The following is a 20,045-nucleotide window of genomic DNA, read 5'->3' on the forward strand; positions in this document are numbered from 1 at the left end:
GTCACTTTCTTCCTAATGACGCATGGTAACTTAGTAATACTGGCTCTAAACTATCGGAACAATGGCGGACGCCCGTATGAAATATTTCTCCGGCGAGCATAAAGGGTATCTAGAGGAGAAAAAACCCCATAATTTGATCATGTTTTGACTTTTACACATTCTGATCACAAGGCTTAGGCATATGGAAAGTTCTAGCCAGCATTAAAAATAAAAAGTAATTATTTTCTTTGTTTAGAACCAAGATGGTTGCCAGGCGGCGTGACATCAGACTATTGAATCGTATTCCAAACACACATGTTCATGTATACTATAATATTGCAGTAATATTCTCTGTCGTAATCTGAAAAAAATCACTTTTAAAAAATTCTGGCCAGAAAATTCATCATTCAAATATTGATCGATTTAATATGACACTCATACTGGCAAAAACTCTCAAACCTGGGACTTCGCTAAATGACAGGTTTGGTAGTCTTTGCCAAGATGAGTGTCATTTTAATCAATCAATATTTAAAGGACGAGTTTTCTGGCCAAAATAAAAGATGAACTGATTTTTTATCTCTCTTGAGTACGGTAATTCTTCGGCTGAGAGTTTTGAATAAGAGTCCCGTAACTTAATTTAGTATGATACTCGTATTATTGATTTTGAGATCTGCTAGTCATTTTTATAAGGAAAAACACCAATTAATTTGATTGAATAAAAACATTTGACAACGTACTTTATGTGTAGTTTCAGGCTTGTTTTTTACAATCAAAATTATCATCATCATCATCATCATCATCATCATCATCATCATCATCATCATCATCATCATCATCATCATCATCATCATCATCATCATCGTCAAGATCTTCTTCTTCTTCTTCTTCTTCTTCTTCTTCTTCTTCTTCTTCTTCTTCTTCTTCTTCTTCTTCTTCTTCTTCTTCTTTTTATTTTCTTCTTCTTCCTCCTCCTCCTCCTCCTCCTCCTCCTCCTCCTCCTCCTCTTCTTCTTCTTCTTCTTCTTCTTCTTACTCCTCCTCCTCTTCCTCCTCCTCCTCCTCCTCCTCCTCCTCCTCTTCTTCATCTTCCTCCTCCTCCTCCTCCTCCTCCTCCTCCTCCTCCTCCTCCTCCTCCTCTTCCTCCTCTTCAATAGGCCACAGCCATGATTTCGAGTTGAAGCGAGTCCATTCCCACCTGTGACGGGTTAATACCAATCTTATACTATAAAATATACAGATGGGTGGTCAATCGATATATTAAACACCTTGTGCATACTGAGCAAGAACCCATAACGTAGCCTATATAAGCTAATAGCCTTTGAAATAAATTACACCACAATACATGGCAACCGACGTGTTTATATTTACAGGTCTGACATCCGAACCCACTTATGGGCCTGGTTTAAAAATTGTTGCATTGGAAAATATTTTACGTCAATTTTTTTTGAGATTTCCTTTACAAAATTAAGCGCATAAGGAATTGGGTTATCAGACCTGCAAATAAATGCGCATTGACAGTATCTATAATAACAGAAAGTAGATGGCAAATTGCATTCAATGATTTAATTAATGGCATCCGGATGGCAATATTGTGAGCTTCTTAGCCAAGCGCATACTATATCTATAGAAACCGGAATGGACTCCTACTCTATAGATCTAATTACTCTGAATGACTAGACTACTCACGCCATCAAACTTTGCCGTTCTCACCAAGACATCAATAACGCCGATGCCTCGATGAAATCAAGTCGCATCGCGGTGTACCGTGGAATAGGGCGACTAATACCAGATTCTAATAAACGTCTCCCAAGATTGAAAATTATAAAACAAATATGGTAAAATGTATATCATTTGATAGGTTTCACTATTCCCACCACATTTTATAAGCACTTTGGGTGGGTTACTTCAATGTCAAGATATTCTTCTTCTTCTTCTTCTTCTTCTTCTTCTTCTTCTTCTTCTTCTTCTTCTTCTTCTTCTTCTTCTTCTTCTTCTTCTTCTTCTTCTTCTTCTTCTTTCAGCTTATCCCCCATTTTGCAGGGTTGCCAGAATGAATGCCACACCTCCATGCATCGCGGTTCAGATCATCATCTTCCTCCAGGCCCAATTCCTTCATATCGTCCTATACCTTTTCAAACCATCTAGTCTTTGGGCGTCCCTTTTACCTCTTTCGCACCAATTGTAAGTACAATACTTTTCTCCCCACGTACTCTCTCTTTATCTCTCTCTCTCTCTCTCTCTCTCTCTCTCTCTCTCTCTCTCTCTCTCTCGAACAATTTCAATCTATTTTCTCTCACCTTTATTGATATATTCTTCGCTTCAGTCAACCTTCAAATTCGTTCATTTCTCAATTTATCTTTTCTTGTCCAGCCAAGTAACCATCTCAACATCCTCATTTCCGCCACCTCAACTTCTTTATCTTGTTTCTTTGTTGTAGCTGCTGTCTCTAGTCCACATAACATTGCCGGTCATTTCAATGTCAACATATTTTACATTGAAATAACCTGTCCGATTTTCTTATTCTAAAATGTGGGGAAGGGTAAAGAATATCAAATAATATACATATTGCCCTAGGTATTTGTTTAATAATTCTTAGTCTTGGTGGGGGGGGGGGGGGGGGGCATTTGGGTACTGGTCTTAGTCACCCCATCTGTCTTCCATCACCCCATGTCACGGTACTTAAGTCTTTATCACTGACGTGATCAATACAGGTTTGAAGAAATTGGTCACATAATGCAGTCTCGCCATAATAGATAGAATAAAGATGGCATCACTCAGGTCTTTGTTATTGTTTTTCGGGTTATTTTTTTTGCCATCCACGTTTATGAGTAATTCTCACTAAACTGTATAAACCAGACTATAAACGTTTATGGTTACACATAGCTTTGTGTGTTGATCCGTTATACTTCCGGATGGCAATGTTGTGAGCTTCCTACCCAAGCGCATACTATTTATAGAGGTAACAAGATTCAAGATCTCACTATCACTCACACACAAACACAACATACATCGTTTAAGCTTGTGAGTGTGAGAGATTTTGTGTCTTCAAACGTTACAGCCGGGATTTTGTTTCATAGATATAACGTAATTGACGCCATTCAGCTCTTTGTTATCATTTTTAACGAAGCCACTTCTATGTGTAGCAGTCAATAAATCCTATCATTCAGACTATAAACTTTAATAAAGTTACAAGTACTTTTGTGTGATAGTCCGTTATATCCAAATGTTATGAGCAAATTTGTGTCAGTGCATGACATAATCAGTCGGAAGGTGAAAAATTTGGATTTGCATTTATTTCTGCATTTTCCGAAAGAATATGTTCCCAAGAGCATTTTAATCCTGAATTGAAGTAAATAGGGTGATTTTTCATGAAGTCATGGTTAGATGTATGGGAAAGGTATCCACACACTTTTCTTCAACTTCATTCTTTTTCAACTTGACTAGCTGTAAAAATATTTAGAAGTTAAATCAAGCTTAGATATTTCCCGAAGATGAACAAAAAGGGTGGATTTAATCATTTATGACAAGAACTCATTTTTGATAAAAATTGGCCTTCTAACTAAACTTGGCAATATCTCAGTTCAAACCTTTTCACCATCCGACGGATTATGTCATTCAATGTAACATTTGCGAAACACAGCATCAGAAAGCACACAGAAATTATCAAAACCGTTTTGAGAAGATCGGTCATATAATACAGTCTCGCCATTAAAGGGGTAAAAAGGTATGAATGTGTTGCGACCTCCCTAAAACACACACACACACACACACACACACACACACACCATTCATTGCTTAACCACGTGAGAGGTTTTGTGTCTGTCAACTTTACAGTCAGGGTTTTTGTTTTATACTTAAACCTTTCACCATGAACACTAGCCGTTTTTCACACGATGGGAAAAAATGTGTAATGTCAAATAACTGGTTCATATTTCATTGGAAGTGTAAAACCACTCTCCCAGAGTACTGGATAATACTTTATGTAATTCATATTCTAGTGTCAAAGTGATTGCATCTTATTTTCTAGTCTAAATGTATGCTGGTCGTCGATAAAGATTATCCATCTTCGCTCCTTTACGCCACGTAATCTAAAGAATCTGCCGATACATCCTGCGACTGAAAAAGTTTTGCCACATTTACGTAACTTGAGCTGTTTTTGTTTTGTTTGTTTTTTTTTTTTGTGTTTTTTTTTGTGTTTTTTTTTTACCTTGAGCTTTTATATAGCGCGACATCCACTTAATGTACTCAAAGCATTTTACAAGGAGTCCCTGACCAACAGCAACATGTAACATGTAGAACGAGACATGACGTCTGTAAGGCGATATTACAATTTTTCTTCCGACAGAGACAATGCTGTTAACGGCCAGGTACTCATTATACACCTGAGTACAGTGAGAGAATATGACTAAAGAGCCTTTTCCAAGGACTCAACCATGCGCCGAGTGAGGATCGAACTCAGGAGCTTCTGATCCCAAAGCGAGTGTTATATCACTAGACCACACCATACGTGGGATGGAACGTATTGGCGGGAAAGAGAACGCCCAAAGACTAGATGGCTGGATAAGATAAAGGACGATATGAAAGATTCTATTCATTATTAGTACTCTAAAGGACTGGTTACATACACACCCCCAAGGATTGAGGAAACAAAAGTGTAGAGGGTATGATGTCACTGCTTTTCTTCTCTTTGTGCGGCTATGTGGTCTTGTGGTCACATGACATGAAGAATAAAGAGTACCGATTTTCTTTGTTTGGAACCAAGCTGCTGATTGCTTTTGATGGCAAAATATAAAGATAACTTCTAGTACAAGGGGGTCCCGATAGATCAGTTGGTAGAGTACTCGCTTCACAATCAAAGGGACTGTGATACAGGGTGCAGTCGAGATTTTTTTTTCTGACCACCCTGATTAGGTTGGTGGGTCTATTAGATATGATGAAAAGTACTTTGCAATAGACTAGCGTCCTATCTAAAGGTAGCAAGCAATTGCATAATGGATATAGTCTGTATCTTGCTACAGAAACCGGGATAAACTCCGGCTCTATTGGCCCGATTCGCTCTGAAGGACTACTTTTTTATGGTTACAAAAACTCAACCATGTGTGTAGCAACAACTCGCTTTGCTGAACAAAATTATGTAGAGTTTAGACTTATTGCTTTTGTGTTTGCAGCGCTTTCTCTGTCGGAGGAAACTGTACTATTGTCTAAAAGGCGTCATGTCTCGTCCTACATGTTTAGTGTTGCCGTTTGTTAGGGACCATTTGCAAAGCACTTTTGCATGTTTAGTGGATATTGCGCTATATAAATTCTCAAGTTTGAAGTTGAATAAATCTACTCGGTTATCTCCCCTTAAAAATCCCACCCCACCGTACCTAAAACGGGTGTCCTGTTAACCTTTTCACCTTTTTTTAACATTAATCTTACACCCATCAAAATTCAGAGTGATGATAAATTAAATCTTACACCGGTTATTGATTATGTGTAAAAATCAAAGCAATCGATTACATGACTAAGGGGAAATATCGTTTTTTTGGGGGGTATTTTTTTTAAACTTTACCTCTCATTTATCGTATAATCTCATTGGCGATTCATCGGTAAGCAGATGTCATTGTATGACAATATGGTAAAATCGATGTCCCTTTTACGTATCATGTGCAGTGTTGAATTAACTCGTTGGGAAAAGAACGTGACCGTGACTTTATTGGATTCAATAGTCTGAAGTCACGTCCGCCCAGCAACGAGCAGCTTGGTTCTAAACAAAGAAAAATCGGTACTCTTTATTCTTCATGCTGGCTAGACCTTTTTCACATGTCGTATGATCAGAATGTATAAAAGTCAAAATATGATCATATTTATAATGTTTTTCTCCTTTGGATACACTTTTATGCTCATCGGAGAAGCATATTTCATGAGGGCGTCCGCCATTTTTCCGATAGTTTAGAACCAGTTACTACGTTACCATGCGTCATTATAAAGGGAAGTGACGTCACGACTGTTAAGGCCTATTTGGACAATCCGAACTGCCATTATTCCGGAAAGAATGGCAGTGATTGGTTAAATTAGCGAACTAAATAAGTATTGCTATTGCTATTGTTATGCGTTTAAGTAGAATATCCACCTTTTCTGCCTACCTTCTACCATACCAACAAACAAAACTGCGTGGGAAATTTAAACATGTATAATCTGATTTCCATACTCTAATGAGACCTAGTCACTCAACGTGTGGTCTAAAAATAAAACAGCAAGACAAAGAACACAGTGACGTCGATCGTTTGATTCTATGCGTTTAGGTAAAGTACTCACAGCTTCAGCCAGATTAAACATACCAACACACAAAATTGTGTGTAACCTTTAAAGTTTATATTCAGATGAATAGTATTAAGTGGGAACTAATCAGGAAAATTGCTGGCTAAAAGCAATAAAAAATAACTGAGTGACGTCAATTTTGCTACTTTTATTGATTCAGTGAAATTAGGTTAACTACTTATAAATCCGCCAGCGGATATAACGTATCAACTATGTGTATCCTTGAATGCTCTAGTCTGATTTATATAATTTAGTGAGAACTAATCCTGAAAAAGGCTGGCTAAAGACAGAAATTTGAAATGATAAACCAAAAGGACATAAGCTAAGCTTTGTTTTGATCGTTGTCAATTTCGTATCCATTACAGTTTTGAAATTACGAGAGCAGGTCAAGACTTTTCAGGTTGATCTTGTAGATTTAGCCACCAAACTATAAATAATGCATGTCTGAAATGTAACTAGGCGTCTACAATCAACCCAATTAATAAAAATTCATGTAGGATTTTTCAGGAGAATACTATTATTTTTTTAAAATCCACGATTGCTTTAAAAAACACATCGCATTTTGCTAGATCAATATCAAATATATATTTCCGACGTAATTCTCAGACTTTGATGTGAAATCTTGATCCCCAATTTATAAGATTTATGACTGTGCGCTCTTTTTTGTTTCTTCATTGATCCATTGTCATGAAGAATAATTTGATCTCATGAATTTTGAATTTACTCTTTTAACTCTTACAACCCTTATGAACCATGTTGGACATCATTGATTTGTTGGAATATCAATGAACAATGACGTCATTAGTTTTTGTACTGCAATTAGTAACTATCTTTTATCATATAGAACAGTAAAGTTGCTGCCCCAAACGTAAACAATAACAAGTTGCTAGTGATTTCCGTTAGGGACCGGAATAATTTACGCACAATATAGGTCTCCCAATTTTGTAGTTTGAGTTGTAGGCAATACACTTTCAGTATTGAAAATATGTTTACATAAAATCTAACAGTTGCAGAAATAATAATATAAGACTAAATTATTCTGAAAATCAGGCTCCGAATAATTCTCGTTTTGTTCACACCAGCGCAATAATTTGCTCTGGTCTAAAAATAGATAAACTGTAATTTTTGATAAATTTTACCTTTTGTTCCATAAAATATCCATATCTAGACAGTATTTGATGCATGATCGAGTATTTATGAATATGTGTTTCTTTTGCCACCTAACAGCCAAATTTTAAAGGTTATTTTCTTTCTATTATTTACATTGGAACGTGAGCTGTCAAGACAGGAACATGTGGTTTGCCATGTGCTTCTCGACCTTTGTTTACGTTTGGGGCAGCAACTTTACTGTTCTATAGTTAAGTCCGTTGGTTGTTGACATTGTCTCTCTTCTGATTAAAACGTTATGGACTTGCAAGATGTCCTTTGCCATTATTTCTTATTAAATTCTACATGATTCATATATGGAACATGCGGTATATCCGGTTGGTGGATATTGCAATTATTTTACCTAAACGTATAGCATCAATATTTACTGCTCTGATAGAGGACGCTAACTATCACAGACTGCCGACCTGTGTTATCTATGCTCACTATTTTCCTTAAAATGATTAGCCGAAGGTAGTTTCACCACGCCCCTCGTACTGTCGTAGAACTATAAACAACCGCAGTTAGTGCTATACTTAGCAAATTACACAATATTAATATCGATGGTATGCGTTTAAGTAGAATATTCATTATTCTACAAGCCTGTTTAATCGAACCATCACAGACAACTAAGTGTAACCATCTCACAATTGGATTCAATAGTCCGATGTCACGTCCGCCCAGCAACGAGCAGCTTGGTTCTAAACAAAGGAAATCGGTACTTTTATTCTTTATGCCGGCTATAACTTTTTCACATGTCATGTGATCAGAATGTATAAAAGTCAAAACATCGGCGAAGCAGTTCATAAGGGCGTCCGCCATTGTTCCGATAGTTTAGAACCCGTTACTAAGTTACTATGCGGCATTACGAGTGAAGTGACGCCACGACTTTTGAAGCCAATTATAGTCTGACTGAGCGAATCTAGGGAGACCTAATCACACAACTTGCTGTCGGAAAACAATAACAAAAAGATGAGTGAACTCAACTCACTTGTAGACAACCATTTATTGTTTGTCCGAGCGGGCTTGAGGGTGTGTCACAAAACGTGCATTTTAATAGGTTTGTTGTTTTGATTTTGTTTCTCTTCAGAATGAAAGTCAAGTATTGTAGAATAGTAGCAGTAGTGACTGCTTTATCTGCTTTACTGGCAGTTTTGGTTCTCAAATTGGTTGACAAGTATTCCGCTTTGGAAAGAATGCAAGCACAGGCTGAGAGAATATTCAGGTAATGTTTTTTTTCAATCAAAATTATCAAAACAATCATCGTCGTCATTATGATCATTATTAAAATCAACATAATAATAATAATAATAATAATAATAATAATAATAATAATAATAATAATAATAATAAAAATAATAATAATAATAATAATAATAATAATAATAATAATAATAATAATAATAATAATAATAATTATAATAATTATAATAATAATAATAATAATAATAATAATAATAATAATAATAATAATAATAATAATAATAATAATCATCATCATCATCATCATCATCATCATCATCATCATCTTCGTCACCATTATCATAATTATAATATCATTATTTTCATCACAACCCCCCCCCCCCCCCCCCCCTCCTGTCTTCATTATAGGTTTGTAGTTATATTAAAAAGACTAGAGCAATTATATAGTGGAATATCCACTAAACGTACTCAACGCGCTTTACATAGCCAACTGCAACACTTAGCAGGTCGGATGAGACGTGACGACTGTAAGGCGATATTACATTTTTTTCCGACAGACAACGCTGTTAACGGCCAGGTATTCATTTTTACACTCAGAGAGGCACTCGAACCCAGGACATTCCGATCCGAAGTCGAGAGCCATACACCACAATATCCCACCGCGTTGTTTGGCCTTAAACAATTCATCTCCCCTTAGCTCACTTGTCGGAGCTTTCTTACGACCAGCGCCTTGGTTTTCTTCCAGTCTTCCCTTGGAACATCACCTACAGACAAACTTTTCCCTGGATACTTGTAGTTCTCACACATATAATATCTTCCTTCAATGTAACAGACAGGATTGCTTGGACTCTATGATATCCGTGTCTCTAAATCACTAGTTTTCGTCATAATCATAATTCTCACGTATATTATCCCCAGGAAATCTACTTTCAATTCTACAGAGGCAGAGATAGACACCGACTCCATGACTTTCATGTCTCTAAATAACTACTACTTGTGCGGCTTTGTGGTCTTGTGGTATGTCTCTCGCTTTCAGATCGAAAGGTCCTGGGTTCGAGCCTCGCTCTTAGCATAGTAGAGTCCTTGGAAAAGGCACTTTACTCACATTCTCTCATTGTAAAATTATTACCTGGCCCTTATCAGCGTTGTCTCTGTACGCAAAATTTGTAATATCGTATAACACAGGCGTCGTATCTCGTCCTACATGTTAAGTGTTGCTGTTGGTTAGCGAGCCATTGTGAAGGGCGTTGAGCACGTTCAGTGGAAATTGCGCTATATAAATGTTCTGGGTTTTTTGGTTGAGTTTTAAAAAAACATTTTGCCATAATCATATTTCTCACATTTTTTTTCTAGGAAAGCTGCCTTCAATGATATAGAGAGAGCGATATCACAAGAGTCAAATAGATTGTAAGTTTGTTTTTTGTATTAGAGATACATACATTTACTCTTCTTTTTTATTTAGATAAATTCATTTTTCACCATTTGAAACATCCCGATTATAACCGTTTTGACGCGATTGGTCAGATTTAGCTGAATTTAGTCAATGACAGAAATAAGAAATAAGAAATGCAGATCTATGGGAAATGACAGGCCAAGAAGAAATATAGGTAGATATTAAAAAGAGGAGATGGAAATGGCTGGGCAGCAAGAGTGCCTGCAACAAATATTATCAGGAAACAGCTGGAGGACGGCCTAAAAACTGAAGGCTTAACATGGAGGAAAGCCGAGAAGATGGCACAAAGTCGGATAAGATGGGGATTCGTCAATGGCCTTTGCTCCAGTTGGAGTGAATGTCCTAATAAGATTCAATAGTCTGATGTCACGTCCGCTCAGCAACGAGCAGCTTGGTTCTAAACAAAGAAAATCGGTACTTTTATTCTTCATCTTGGCTTCGACTTTTTCACATGTCATGTGATCAGAATGCGTAAAAGTCAAAACAAGGATCGGATGTATGTTTTTCTCCTCTGGATACACTTTTACGCCCGTAGAAGAAGTATTTCATAAGGGCGTCCGCCATTGTTCCGAATAGTTTAGAACTAGTTACTAAGTTACTATGCGTCATTAGGAGGGAAGTGACGTCACGGCTGTTGAAAAGTCTATTAAGTAAGTAAGTAAGTACATGACAAGCAGCTCAAGCCTGTATGTCTCAAAAAGCGCATCTAAAATATTGCAATAGCTCTCCAAATTTTAGGCCCACCTAGGTGAAATTTAAAAGTAAATACATAACTTACGGACGCAAATACAATTCAAGTTTGAAATGTGCATCTTATTTCAACCGATACGACGCTCAGTACCAAAAACCTCCATTTCTTTTTTCTTATGTTGTACACCCACTTTAATGTTACGGAATGTCAACTTTCACTCACATTTGTTGAAATGTATAATTAATAGTCATATTTTCCCACTATTCTGTTACCCAACCAGTTAGAATGTGAAAATTTGACTTGAGACTTTGGTCATGATATTATTAATGTTAATTTAATTTAATTAATCTATAGTTTAAATCTATTGAGTTGCAATGGTATTACATGCTGTGTTTTTATTGTGCCTTGGTGTACCTGCATCAGCACATGAAATTTAGGCAACAAAAAAAAATTAGAATAGAATGTTATTCGAAAAGTTCAACCTCAGCGGTACGGTCTTTGCTTCGTACCCGAAAGGTACCGAGTTCGATCAACCCCTGCTGCTCTGTGTGCAAGTCACATTGCTCTAGCTCAAGTTGCGGCGCTGCCTTGCGGTGACCCCTGGGTTATTCCAGTCTTTCCTTGGAATAGACCCTAGAGATAAATTTTCCCTATGGGCTGAATAAAGTCAATTCATGTTTATCGCAGAGAAATTCAAGATCTTCCAGTTCGGTATTTGAGTGACGTAGACTGGGGGCAGCATCGGTTACAGCCATTGGATGACGCCCGGAAAGCCGTCGGGTTCAACATGGAACCAAATAGGTTGTCGGATGACTACAGGTTCTGTGTCAAAGAGATCCCCATGGAGGTATAACTTTGTTGTCTTTGTTGTTGTAGTCGATATCATCTTTGTCATTATCATCATCATCATCATCATCATCATTATCATCAACATCATTGCTATTATCATTATCATCATCGTCGTCGTCATTATAATCATCACACTTTTACACGAAATTATTTGGACATTCTTCAACTCAATAATGTTATAGACTATAAAACAGCTTTCCAGGCTAAATTCTTTTTTTTCCCTATTCTTCATCCTCCTACCCCCCCCCCCCCCCCAACCACCACCTCCTCATCCTGTTGTTATTCCTTTACTTCTTCTTCTTCTTTTTCTTCCTCTTCTTTACCTTTTTTTCTTCTTCTTTTTCTTCTTCTTCTTCTTCTTCTTCTTCTTCTTCTTCTTCTTCTTCTTCTTCTTCTTCTTCTTCTTCTTCTTCTTCTCCTCATCCTCCTCTTTTTCCCGCCATCCTCCTCCTCCTTTTCCTATATTCCTTCCTCATCAACCCCATCCATTACTACCACCACCACCACCACCACCACAAAGACAATCAAACCCCACCACCACCAAACCATGTCCTAACCGTTAAACCCCAATCCAATACCAAATTCAATCTACAGTAATTTCTTTCCCTCCCTCTAGGGACCTTTCAACTTTACCACAAAATCTCTAAACCCGTGTTGGTTTAACTCCAGCCATCAACTGCAATGTATTCCTTACTTCTATCTGATCGGGGTGAGCAAGTCTGGGACCACAGACCTCTACTCACGCATAAACAAACACATGCATGTATTCAACGATGGATGGAAGGAAAAGCATTGGCTCGATTTCAGTCGATATTATATTAACAAAGGTATGACTTTGGCTGTAAAAATCTTGATATTTAGGATACTATTATATAAGGCATGTATTCCTTCATACGCATATTTTCAACGATGGATGGAAGGAAAAACATTGACTGGATTTTTGTCGAAATTATATTAACAAACGTTTGACTTTTGCTGTAAAAATCTCGATATTGCGAATAATATTATATAGACGTCTAAGGTAAGTATTCGTTAATTCTCTCCTTACCAGCCATTTTCAGGATTTTCCCCCAAACTTCACACCCAACTAACATTTTAAAAAAATATTTTTATCACTCTGAAATAACAGCAGTAAAGTTCTTGCCATAAATAACTTCTTTAGCAAAACATGCTCTACAAGACACTGTGCTTTTTCTTTAAATTTTATGACGTACAAGAAAAATTTGAATAAGAAAAATTGTTGGTTGTATCGTAACAAAATGTGAGGATTTTCTTATAGTTGGTAACAGGAGAGGGTTTTAAAAAACTAGCTGATATTTGCGCTCACCTATATACTATGTACTTAATTACTAGACCGATTTTGACCGTTGACAGCCAAAAAGATTTAATTTGTCATGGTCTAACTTTAGATTTCCATAATTGTATAATCATTAAATAAGTAAGTACCTGTGCGCAATAAGCCTTGCAGTTGGGTGAATTGTCCACGTCACAACCCAATACGACTTTTTAATGTTTTAAAGTGGAGAAGGGTTGCAAGATTTATTTGCGCGCGACAAGATATATATATATATATTTTATATATATATATATATATATATATATATATATATATATACTTAATAATAATATTTTTTAATAATTATATATATAAGCAATGAGAGCACACTACAACAATGTCACTACACATCAACACTAATCACCACTACACAACGGACGCAAGGACAAGCACCTCAAATGGAATACATTTTGTTCTTCGGACATTATGGCGACTGAAGACGTGGACGAAAGCCACAGAAACGAACGTCTTGGCCATATAATGTGAGTGACAATTTATATTTTATATTTTATATATATATATACATATATATATATATATATATATATATATATATATATATATATATATATATATATATATATATATATATATATATATATACATACATCCTTGTTTATTTCTATTCATTCAAAAATTGGCCTCTCTATAATCTATTTGTTTTCAACGTATTCAGAGTCTGTGTCGTACTATGCCTCCACTTTTTCCTCCTTCACCGAGATCGTATCCCAACAAATTAACGACAAAGGAGTCAGTGATCTCGTCGTAGGTATGTATGGATGAAAAACTTTTTTGGTCCCCCAGTGGGCAGCCCAAAATTAAGGAATAGAAGAATGATCTTTTCTCTCTCTCTCTCTCTCTCTCTCTCTCTCTCTCTCTCTCTCTCTCTCTCTCTCTCTCTCTCTCTGTGTGTGTGTGTCTATCTCTCTCTCTGTCTATCTCTCTCTCTCTCTCTCTCTCTCTCTCTCTCTCTCTCTCTCTCTCTCTCTCTCTTTCTTTCTTTCTCTTGCTTATGGCATATAGATGTAAAATCTAGTAATAGCGTTGTTTATGTCGAAAAAATGCTACATTTTCTTCCTTTTCTTCTTCTTCTTCTTCTTCTTCTTCTTCTTCTTCTTCTTCTTCTTCTTCTTCTTCTTCTTCTTCTTCTTCTTCATCTTCTTCATCATCATCATTAACATCATCATCAACCTTATCATCATCAGCATCCTCATCATCATCCTCAACAGCATATTCATCATTAGCAACCTCATCATCATCAGCAACCTCATCATCATCATCATTATCATCATCATCATCATCATCATCATCATCATTATCATCATCAGCATCATCAGTATTGGATTCCGTGTAGTTTATATGACATTCCAAGTCTTCCTTCACTCCAACCAACTTCCAACCATCCAGGAGACGGGACCCCCTGTTACTTCTTCTTCTCTTTGTATTGGCCTTGTTATGAAGGAAACCGTGGCCTTACGCAGCCAAGATTCACAAACGCTGATGTCATATACAAGATGAACCCAAGAGCCAAAATCCTTCTGTCCATGAGAGACCCTGTGAAAAGGTATGCATTGTTGTAAATAGTCAACTATGCGTTGTCCGAGCGGCCTTGATGATGTGTCACAAATCTCCATATTTCATTGGTCAAAATCCACTTGTTAATTTCGTACTTATCCCCAATGTGGGCTCAAGATGTCGAACCACAGGTTAACTGACATTATCAATTACTTGCTACCCTTTCATAAGACGCTATCCATCGCAAAATACTTTCTGCCAAATCTAATAGACCAAGCTACCAGATAAGCTGGAGAGACTGGCTGGGGATTCAATACAATTTTATACTGCACCTGGGAATGATATCAGTCATTCTAGTTGGAGTCGAGAGTTCTACCACCGAGCTATCAGGTTGGCGAGAAGGCGGGGAATACGTTATTGCACTATCATTAGGAGTAGCCGGGTATGAACGTAGCCATCGTAAAGTTATAGCCTGGCACTGACCAAAAAATGACGTCAAAGTGCCAGTCTTTTGCCACAAAAGAAAACAAATCGTGAGTTGTATTCAATAGTTCTACCAATGAAATGACTTGTTTCCTTGAGCTAAACAGTAATGTTTCTGTAACGCTAAACAAACCTAAAAAAATGTCAAACTGCCAGTCCTAGAGGGTTCTAGTGTGGGTTTTATGTTAACGATGGCTTCGGAATGAACCATATTATATTGTCGGCATATTATTTTTCCTTGAACAAGAAACTCAGCCCGTACCCCTATTACTTCGGTCTTTTTCTCAAAATAAATCATAGAATCGCGGCTCTTTGGTTTTGTGGTGAGCCATGCTGCCCTCGGACTGGTAGGTCGCTGATTCAAACCCTGCTATGAGCAGTGGCGTTAAGTTGAATCCTTGGAAAAGGCTATTTACTCAAATTATTCTCTCACCGTACTCGGATGTTAACCCTCTCCTTACCAACTATAATAAAATTGTCATATTCGTTACGATACAACCAACAATTTTTCTTATTGAAATTTCTCTTGTACATCATAAATTTAAAAGAAAATGAAAAGTGTGTTGTAGATTATGTTTTGCTAAAGAAGTTCTTTATGGCAAGAATTTTACTGCTATTAGATATGTCAGAATGATAACAAAAAAATAATTTTGTGTTAGTTGGGTGTGAAGTTTTGGGGAAAATCCTGAAAATGGCTGGTAAGGAGAGAGTTAAATAAGCACATGGCTTTTAACAACGATTAATTTCTCTGTCGGAGAAATAGTGATACACTTATAGGCGTCATGCCTGGTCCTTCATGTTGCAATGCTGTTGGATACGATAGACGCTTTATAAAACGTCTTGAAAATGTTTAGAGGACCTTACGATACAAATATAAATGCTCTAGTTGTTTGTTTGTTTTGGAAGGAGGAAGGGGGGGGGGTGGGTTGGAGATAGAATTGCCCTGGGGATGAATGAAGGGAATAGAATGAAGGGAATTTTGTTTACTTTTTGGATTTAACTCTCTCCTTATCAGCAATTTTTAGAATGTTACCCTAAACTTCATACTCGACCAACACAAAAATATATTTTTTTTTCAAGCAGATGAGCAACGGCTATATTCTATATTTTATTCAGAAAATTTAGCTCTGCAACACAATGTCGAGTTTTTATAGCTATAACTATAAGAAAATGAAATCAGAATAAGAATATTGTTGGCTGCATTGTAACGAATGGGACGATTTTCCTATGGAGAGAGTTAACCTAAACGCAAGACGAGTTAAGAACTCCAAAATTTCTTGGGTTTTTTTTTTCAGATTGTTTTCTCGTTACATGACGTTATTAAAGAAAAACGCATCAAGCCCACTCTTCTTCCATCAGTCCACGAGCAGGGCAATTGACGTCTACACGTCATGCATCAAAGTTTGGTCAGCACGTCATTGTGCTTACAATGGAACTCTATATAGAATCGTGGTAAGTATTGGTGCTATGCGTTTAGGTAAAATAATCACAACATCCACCAGCCGAATTAAAATTACTAACATTACAAAACTAGGTATGTGTATCCTTGAAAGTTTATAGTCTGATTGATATAGTTTAGTGAGAGCTAATTACCAAAATGGTTGTCTAAAAATAACAAAGAGCTGAGGGACGTCAATTTCGTTCCTTCTATAAGTTTGAATGAAGTGGTGACATTTACCAATTTTTGTATTATTATTACACCTCTAATTGAATGGTTAGTTCTCACTTAAATATATCTCTAACAAACTACAATCGTTTAAGGTTCCAAATAATTCTCTGCGTTGGTACAATGATCTGGCGGACAGAACGGGTGAGTATCAATGGATGATATGAATATTCATGATTTGCAACATTTGAATGAACGGACTCCAGACGTTAGCAGGGCAGCTGACGTCAATGCGCCATGCATCAAGTGTGGGCCACACCGCTATTGTGCTTTAACTGATGATGATGATGATGATGATGATGATGATGATGATGATGATGATGATGATGATGATGATGATATTATAAATAATGATAATGCTGATCATGATGACGACGAGGACGACGATGATAATGAGTTAATTATTCAATATATTTTCCCCCTACAGAAAACCCGCTTGCAAGAAGGTATGTATTCAGTCTTCCTAAGAGATTGGCTAAAAGTCTTTCCGCGGGATCAAATTCTTATTTTCAAGTAAGTCCCATCATAGTCATAAAACTTTAAAACCCATAATTTTTAATAATCTGATCATCACAAAAAAAAAATTAATAAAATAAAACTCTTTTTATTCATCCCAAAGGGGAAATTTGTCTCTAGGGTCTATTCCATGGGAAGACCGGAATAACATAGGCATCAGCCGCAATACAGCGCCTCAAATAGAGCTCAAGGTCACACAGCCAAGCAGCGGGCGATCGAAGTTGGTACCTTTCGGGTTTGAAGCAAAGACCGTACCGATGAACCACGCTGCACCCTCGAGAGTTTCCTTTCTATTTTCTTTATCTCATAAATTCTGACAAAGTGGACGGCGATTCCCAAGGCCAAAGACCAAATTACAGACCGATCATTACGACCTAGCACAGTTTCTTAACTCTCTCCTTACCAGCCATTTTCAGGATTTTCCCCAAAACTTCACACACAACTAACACAAAAAATAGATTTTTTATCACTCAGAATGCTCTACAATACACTGTTCATTTTCTTTTAATTTTATGATGTCCAAGAGAAACTTGAATAAGAAATATTTTGGTTGCATCGTACGGTCTGTGACGATTTTTCTATAGTTGGTAAGGGTTAATATTCATTGGAGTCAACAAGGATAGAATTACCTTTACGTAAAGAAAGGTTGGCTTGCTGTATATCAATCTATATAAAAAGTTTTATAATTTTTAGTTTTGCCAGTAATTCTGTGCTCGTTGACTAAAATTTAATTTGGTTTAAGGAACCTCTAACCCTGTTAACTCCCTCCTTACCAGTTTACCAGAATTTTCCCTGCACCATCAGGCCAACCCAACACAAAAATAGATTTGTCTTACTCAAACAGAAAATCAACACGTACATTCTATACATAATATTATTCAGCAAAATGAGCTCTACAACACAGTGTCAAGTTTTTATAGCTATAACAAAACTTCTTTTTTTAATTTTGTGACATAACAAAGAAACTAGAATGCGAAAATTGTTGATTTCATCGCAACGAATGTAAGGAGAGGGTTTAAAAAAAGAATAGATAGATTTTGCTTTTTTATTCGGTTGTTTCAGATTTGAGGACTACGTTAGCGATTTGCCAAAACACATGAAGTCCATCTTCAAATTCCTGGAATTGCGTAAGACATTCAGAATAATATAAAATGTCCTTACTATTGGTGGGAACCTTCAAGTTTTGTTGTTGCTCTTGTTATTAATGGTGATGTTGGCTTTATTGTTGTTGTTGTTGATGTTGGTGGTGGTGTTGTTGTTGATGTTGTTGATGTTGTTAATGATATTAATGATGATGGTCATCATCATGATCATGATGAAGGTGGTGTTTGTGGACATGGTAGCTGTGGTGGTGATGATGATAAAAATGATGATGATGATGATGATGATGATGATGATGATGATGATGATGATGATGATGATCCAGAGCCATAATGTTTCCCGAAATGGGAGTTTATTCCAGTTTCTCTAGCGCTAAACGGACGGCATCAATTACTTTCTACCGTTTTTATAGGACGATTGTCTAATCACAACTTGAAAGAGGAGTCAGAAATTACCTGGACTGCACCCGGAATGAAGACCAAGTACTTTGCTTGAAAAGCCATTGTCTTTCTACTCGGATATAGGGACCTCCATTATATCAAAGTTCTACATTATTTTCTCGTCCTTTGTTGTTATTCTTCTACTGCCCATTCTAAACACAACACAACTCTCCATTGACCCTGAGACTCCGATTTTTTTTTTAGTTCTTCAGAGCCTGACGTATACCCTTTTTTCTATAGTGTTAAGTAGACAAATGGTAATAACAATTGCATGTTCCCTATTAAATAGGACGCTAGTCTATCGCAAAGAACTCCCCGCTAAATCAGACTCAACAACTCTTTGTGGACAAGAGGGCGGGGGATGTCAGAAAAAAAAGCTCTCCTGATTTTTCATTGTCCTGCTTTATTTTCCTTGTGGCACAAGGGGACGTGAGTGGGATGAATGGGGTCTGGGGTCAGAAACAAATCTCTCCTTATCTTCCATTGTAACCGCATTATTTTCCATGAGTTTTATTTTTCCTCTCTTCCAGCGCCCATATCAAACTCGACCTTACATGCAATCCTCACCAGAGGGGCCAAGAATACTCTCCCACCTTCGAAAGGTAAAATGATGCCGGAAACCATTGACTTGCTACAGAAATTTTACCGTCCGTACAACAAAGAACTGCAGGAAATTTTAGGTGACAGCTCTTGGTCTTGGGGATATGAATAGTCCATCAATCAGTCAATTTCTCAATCAATCAGTCAATCAATAAATCAGTAAATCGAGATATCATCAAAGCAATAGATCATTAAATCAAACATTCAATCAAGTTATTTATAAATCAATCTGTCAAAAAAACATAATTATTCTTTATATTATTTTTTCTATCATCATCATCATCATCATCATCATCATCATCATCATCATCATCATCATCATCATCATAATCATCATCATCATCATCATCATCATCATCATCATTTCATCATTATCAGCAACAGAATTATCAACATCATCATCAATATTGTAATCATCATCAAAAAAAGTTATTTTATTTTATTTTTGAAATAATAAATATTCAATTCCCAAGGAAGACAGCATAATTTTTCATCGTCTTTTGTTTCAAACTTTCCAATTTCAATTTGTTTTGTTTTAACCTTACCACCGAGCCACATTATCTGACTCTGTCCGACATAATACTGGATTGGGACGGTTGGTCACAAATTATATAAAATGCAGTTCCGGCATCAGGAATCCAAAAGCGACAAAGAGACTTGTTCTTAGTCTTTTTCTTGGTGCTTTGGGTTTTCGTGTGACTTCTCGTCCTACAGGTCATCTACAGGGTTCTCTGGGTTGTGTCTGCTTATTCCCTTTTTGTCATC

The 20,045-nt window shown here is 36.8% G+C and overlaps 1 protein-coding gene across 3 annotated transcripts; it reads left to right on the forward strand.

Moving 5' to 3' along the window:
• The first annotated feature begins 3,829 nt into the window (after window positions 1-3,829).
• On the forward strand, window positions 3,830-19,750 carry LOC144979334 (carbohydrate sulfotransferase 15-like). 3 transcript variants are annotated; one of them, XM_078925968.1, is made up of 11 exons: window positions 3,830-3,960; window positions 8,518-8,652; window positions 9,984-10,037; window positions 11,462-11,621; window positions 12,240-12,450; window positions 13,636-13,728; window positions 14,367-14,523; window positions 16,253-16,409; window positions 17,051-17,136; window positions 18,202-18,266; window positions 19,211-19,750. In XM_078925968.1, the coding sequence occupies exons 2-11, from the start codon at window positions 8,519-8,521 to the stop codon at window positions 19,390-19,392; spliced, it is 1,299 nt and encodes a 432-aa protein (XP_078782094.1). In that variant the 5' UTR covers window positions 3,830-3,960; window position 8,518; the 3' UTR covers window positions 19,393-19,750. The 3 variants fall into 3 exon arrangements, with proteins under 3 accessions (XP_078782094.1, XP_078782096.1, XP_078782095.1); XM_078925970.1 differs by lacking the exon at window positions 3,830-3,960 and adding an exon at window positions 4,000-4,118; XM_078925969.1 differs by lacking the exon at window positions 3,830-3,960 and adding an exon at window positions 5,684-5,745.
• The last annotated feature ends 295 nt before the right edge of the window (window positions 19,751-20,045 follow it).

This window comes from Berghia stephanieae, chromosome 9 (assembly GCF_034508935.2).
Source record: "Berghia stephanieae isolate SIO BIC M18660-M18661 chromosome 9, UCSD_Bste_1.3, whole genome shotgun sequence".
Taxonomy (NCBI): domain Eukaryota; kingdom Metazoa; phylum Mollusca; class Gastropoda; order Nudibranchia; family Aeolidiidae; genus Berghia; species Berghia stephanieae.